General features: G+C 46.9%; 1 protein-coding gene across 1 annotated transcript in view; it reads left to right on the forward strand.

The window, feature by feature from the left end:
• The window catches only part of LOC113568547 (ephrin-A2-like), an 86482-nt gene extending 82265 nt beyond the window's left edge, over window positions 1–4217 (forward strand). Inside the window, exons 3-4 of the mRNA XM_035523118.1 lie at window positions 823–888; window positions 3702–4217. Of these exons, the coding sequence (XP_035379011.1) occupies window positions 823–888; window positions 3702–3823 (188 nt within the window). The 3' untranslated portion in view covers window positions 3824–4217. The remainder of the gene's footprint in view (window positions 1–822; window positions 889–3701) is intronic.
• Window positions 4218–6000: the final 1783 nt, after the last annotated feature.

Below are 6000 nucleotides of genomic sequence, written 5' to 3' on the forward strand. Positions count from 1 at the left end.
GTGTCATAGAAAATAACAGCTGTCATATACAATAAGAGCTGTGTCATAGAGAAAAAGCTGTGTCATAGAGAATAAGAGCTGATTCATAGAGAATAAGAACTGTGTCATATAGAATAAGAATTGTGTCGTAGAGGGTAAGAACTGTGTCATAGAGAATAAGAACTGTCTCATATAGAATAAAAGCTGTGTCATATAGAATAAGAACTGTGTTGTGGCAGCTGTGAGCAGTCTCGCATTTGTATTCTTAAAAATTGTTTCCTTGGTCAAAACCACATGACCAAGCTTTTGAATAAGAGGGAGTAATACAAGTTCATTCACATCGGTCCACACTATGTGTCTGCCACTAATGTTATCACTGGAGGTACATAGAGCACACGTGTTTTTCACAAAGCCATATGGTGTGTGTGTCTGTGTTTGTGAGAGCGAGAGAGTGTGTGTGCATGTGTGTACGTGTGCGTGTGTGTGCCACACGGGTTGTCAGACGAGCGGTGGCAATTTGTTCTTTACACTTGAGTCACAAAGCAGGCGGCTAGCTGAACGCGACTCGCTTGGTGCCAAACGTATCGCAGACACCTGCCCTGGATTACTTCACTTGCTCCATTAAGATTTCAGCCTCTATGGTTAGACGTGTACACCACATCCTCAACCAACTTGTACCGAATTCAAGTATTAACGTGCACATGTTCCATTATTTAGTATTTGGATGCTCAAATCTTTCGGTAAATGTTGTTGTTTCTCAGATGAGCACAGTGGATTTCCCAGTCTGTGGGGCCATTTGTTGACGAGGTAAACATCTAACCCAGCTTCTTTCTTTCTCTACAGCCTCCCCGTACTCTAACCTTGCTGGGAAGCCCTGCCTGAAGTTACGAGTGTATGTCAAGCCCACAAGTGAGTATTTCCACGAATCCAAGAGACCTTGCTGCCCTCCAAAACTCTTCCGTCCATCTGCGTTATTTATGCCACACGCCTGAGGGACTGAGCCCCTCAGTGCCAGGAATCCCGCTCCGCTGCGCCTACATCCGCCTGCCCACCATGCCTTGTCCAAGGCACGGGGACCTGCAGCTTCTCTGATGGAGCTTTGGGGAGGGGCACCTGCATTAGTGTCTGGTGGAGAAGATCTGCGGCTTTGGCTTGATTTATTGACTTGAGCCTTGTTCTCAACCCTTGAAGGGCGCAGCATCTCCACCCAGACCTGCACCCCGTGACACAGAACATGCTGCTTTATGGCGTGACCTCTGGTGACCGCCGTCGTAACTCCAGAGAGATAATGGGGCCCCTTAGGGCACATTCTGTAAGAAGCTATTCATCTGACAAGGGCCAGATAACCTGTCGCTAGTCGCCACACTCATCTCTGGATGTGGAGGGGTGTGTGGAGGGCTCCCTTTCCTTCCTTGTTCTTTCCAATGCGTTTTTTAGAGCAGATTCTGGCACACAGCTTGCGTAGTTTTTAAACACAAAGCAGTGAGGACGACCGCCAGCCTGCGAGGAGAAGCGGACCGCATGCGCTCTCCTCCGCAGACGTCGTACCGGGTCGGGAACAAGGCACACGCCACTCCAACTTCCAGCAAACAGCGACATTTGGCCTTTCAGCGTCTCATAGACCTGCGGAACGACCCTGGGAGCCTAGATAAGACCTGTCTGAGCAGGTTAAGCAGGGTAGCCGTCAAACCCAAAGTGACACCAGAGTCGTGGCGGTGAAGGTATTTACACAAGGGCTGCAGAGCAGGAGAGGAATGCATTAAAGGCCGTGGAGCGTGGAGCGTAGTTTGTCAATATTTGCTGTAGGCCTGGCAACATTTAGAAGCATGCCATTTCTCAGAGTTGAGCTTTTAGGGCACATCATAAATTTGGGAGAGAAGCCTCTCACAGAGCAGAGGCCCATTAGCCTGATGTAATTGTTAGCAAACAGACTGACTCCGGGATCATCAGTTCCGGCGAGCAGTTAAGACAATTACATGCAAATTGAAATGATGATCCTATTCTCACGCACTCATTTATCTGTTTAGGAGAGTACTTGTGTATTCCCCCCAACAACACACACAGGCACGCGCGCACAATACCCAGAGCTAACCTGCAGCGGCCTTCCAAACAATTTCATTTCAGGAGCATTTTGGAGTCTTTTAAAGCACATGCACACTGAAGCAAGTGCTTTCTTTCTGTGTGCAACCCTGGGTACTGGAATTGATGAGGAAAGCAGTTAGCGGATTTCATCCCGTGCTGGGCGCTCGGCTACGGCACTCTGTATTTGTGTGTGTGTGTGTGTGTGTGTGTGTGTGTGTGTGTGTGTGTGTGTGTGTGTGTGTGTGTGTGTGTGTGTGTGTGTGTGTGTGGATTTGGCACAGGGGGGTCTTCCACAGCATGCAGGCAATGGGCCATGGTGTTGTGAGACGCCGTATTCATCTGTGCATATCCGCGATTGAGAGGAAACGTTCGAAGAATGGATGCCTGTCGGTTAAAGCGCTTTATTATCCAAAACGACCTGCCCGGCCTACACGCCAGCTCCGCCCAGGCCATTACCATAATTCCTTGCGCTAAGTCTGGTATGCCTCTGTTTATTTACACGCTCTCTGCCAGGGCGACGTCCTAATCTGGTTTCGGAGGCCAAGGGTTATTTCTAGCCCCAGACCCCGTTTTTATGCGTTCGGGGACGGGCCAAAGAAGGATCCTGAAATTCCGAGTCCAACCAGGGGAAGGGTAAACTTGGCAGACGTGGAGCGGAGAATAAATCGGACACTGCATTTGTATGGCGCTGTTGCGGCAGCCAGCATGATGAATGCTTTCACCACTGAGGCACTGGAATCTGCAGGAATGCTGAGTGCCAATTAGGATGTTTTCACGGCAGATGGGGAAAGACAAGGCACATGGAAAAAGAGAACAGGAGGAAGACTCTTCAGTGAGTCTGCTTCTCGCTCTGCTATTAGAACATAATGTGCAAACATACCGGGGACAATGAATCTCACATGGGAGACCTATACAAGTCACCAGTCACATTCTGTACATCACAATGGTTGGAATGCAGTGGCGTGCGATGCGCGATATAATCGTCTGGTGTGTTCAGTAATAGCCTATTTGTGTGTTGAGTGCAATAAAATGGCTTATAGGGAACATTTGCCTTCAGTTGCCCTGGTGTGACTGTAGTTGTTTGTGCTAATCAGTTGCATTAGAAAGATCTAAGCCATCGGTTTTCATAGACAGCGCGAACAGAGTCAGCAAAACAGGGTTTTGCGATGCACAGTTTGAGGTTTTGCCAGGGCAACGTGTAATACATGCGTTGTATTCCATGGTTTTTGTTTTTGGTCCGTGTGTATGCCTAGTGTTTAGGGAAATCATTTCGATGGTATCTGTGTCACGAAAACGTGCAAAATCATGCTCTTGACAGCTGTCGCTGGCGTGTACAGTATGTTAGATGCTCTTTGATGCTATCTGCATAGCGAGAGTGACAGCCAAATTGCTGCATTCGTCCTTTTCACTTAATCTAGGTCAGCCAAGACAAGAGCATTCCATCAATAAGGTGTCACTTTTATTGAGTCTGGCTTTCAATCCTAGAGTGTTATATTTGAGGAAAAAAGAGCTTATATGAATTCTGTAGCAGTACTAGCAATGTTTGATTCACACAACCCCCCCCCCCCCATCCCTGCCCTTCTCTCTCTCTCTCTCTCTCTCTCTCTCTCTCTCTCTCTCTGTCTCTCTCTGTTTGTCAGATGACTCAGTGTACGAGTCCCCGGAGCCATTTTTGACGGACGACACCAACGGCAGCCGTGCACCCGCCCCCTGCCTCTCTCTCGTCCTGCCGGTTCTCTTTCTACTGCTCAGCCCCTCCTAGCACCACGGCCCCGCCCCCGCCACGCCCCCCCATCGGGTACCAGGCACCCAGCCTCGCATGCACCTCGCCACTGCTGTTCCCTCTGCTCCATGCCCCATCAACCCCCACAGCTCCAGCCGCCCGCCGGCCACACCCGCTAGCCACCCACAGGCCACACCCACCACCTCTCCAGAACTCTCTGCCACCCCTCACGGCGTCTCCACCGACTCCCCTCTTCAGCGGGCCTCTCTTCATCCGACGCTAAAGGACAGCCGACAAGAAAAGACTGCAGCTCGGAAAATACGGCTACTCGTGACGCGCGCTAAGGCGGCGGCGTGTCCGCGTCTCCATGATGTCGCTGGCGAGCATCTGAACCCCTGTGTGTTTGACTCGTCCCCGTCTCCCGAGTAGGACCCCCCCCGTCTCAACCACCCCTGTTCCTGTGGATCTCGTAGTTTGGTACATGTACATTTGCCTTTTTGATTTGGTTTCTTGGGCTTTTTTTGTTTGTTTTTTGTTGTTGTTTTTCGTTGTTTGTTTGTTTTTTGCGCAGCAGTGAGAGAGAGAGGGTGTTTTGCAGGGCAGGTGTACCTTTCTCTGAGCAATCCCCCAACACTGTTTCTGAAACAAAAGTAAGAAGAAAAAATTCTATTAGTATTTCAGAGTAGAGGAGGGTCTTTTCTGTAAATCTGCCAAAGACACTGGGGGGATGGGCAGTGCGTCAGGTCGAGATCCCTCGCACACACAGGGCTTTGCAAGCCTGCAGAATCATGGGAGGGCAATTAAAAAAATAAATAAAACAAAAACAGATGGAAGTGTAGAATTTTTTTATTCCGATCTTTTTTGTCATACAGAAAAAAAATAAATGAATGTTGAGTAAACAGAAAGTGGTATAATAATAGTTACAAACGGCCTTTTTTCACTGGTGCTCAATCTGCAAATGAATCTGTCTGTTATGAAGCTACAGTGCCAAGTGGCTGGAGAGGTGTGCTGTGCTGTGTTGGTGAAGTGTTTGTGTGTTTCAGGTCTCTCTCATCACTAGCCTACACCCTTCTACTTTCTGTCTCTCTCTCTCACTCGTTTTCGTGACTCTCCCGGTTTCCGGATGTGCCGTGGTTTTTTTCTTTCCTTTCTATGTGACAAGCAGCTCCACATAGATCTCCTGCAACTGCACTAAATCACCTCCCACCACCCAAACCCTCGCAAAAGCCCTTTTGCTTAAGTGAGTAGGCCAGCGTGAAGGGCCAGGGCTCGGGACATGCTGGTCACTGTGAGTTCCTAGGCTCCCGGCCTGAGGCTAGAGGACCAGAGGCACTGCCAATGGACTGCGAGAGAACAAACAAATGCATCCAAACTCACATGGCGGGGGTTAGGAATTCAAATAGCACTTCTGCTTCAGTGGACGCTTTCATTCTGGAAAAGAAGAAGAGGAGGGGGGGGGAGTTTGGGGTTATACATGGTTGAATAATTTTGTGACTGTACAAAAGTGTTATTAAACAAACAAAAGAAAAACGATTTCAGAGAGCTTGCATTGATCATGGGGAAAGTTTGCAAAATGAATGACATTTTCTTTTTAAATGTTAGTTGGATCTTTTATATTTTACTTTATTTCATGTTATTTTTTACTTTCCAAAAATGCATCGGACATTATTCATGTGTGATATGAAATAATAATGTAGACCCTTGAATTACTAGAACAATGATGGTACCAGTTCTGCAATCAAACAAGTCTAGAGAAGTCAGATGTTTGCTATTGTTGTTGTTTCCTGCTTGTATCACATTCTGGTACTTGTAGTCCTGTAATGATTTTCATTTTGAGTACAGAACCTTTTATGGTGTTATCAGATCATGTTTATTTGATAATCATGTGGATAAAACATTTTGAGTTCCTGTTAAATGTTCCAATGTTTTGGGTGAGGAAAGTTAAAGGAAGAATGGAAAAAATGAAAATAAAATAAAGCTTTTTGTCTATAGTAGAACGTTTTCTGGATAATATGTTTGGGGTGAACAGTATATATCAGTAAGATGGCTGCAAAGGTTTGGATTGGCAGTTTGATATGCCTTATAAACAAAAACAAAAAAAACAAAAAAACAGATTCCTGAGTTTTGAGCCCTTGCGTTAAAACCCAAGTTTGTGCGCAATATTGTCAAATATTACAAATCATTGGTTTTAGAGTGGTTTTACACTTTCATTTATA

This window comes from Electrophorus electricus, chromosome 26 (genome assembly GCF_013358815.1).
Source record: "Electrophorus electricus isolate fEleEle1 chromosome 26, fEleEle1.pri, whole genome shotgun sequence".
Taxonomy (NCBI): domain Eukaryota; kingdom Metazoa; phylum Chordata; class Actinopteri; order Gymnotiformes; family Gymnotidae; genus Electrophorus; species Electrophorus electricus.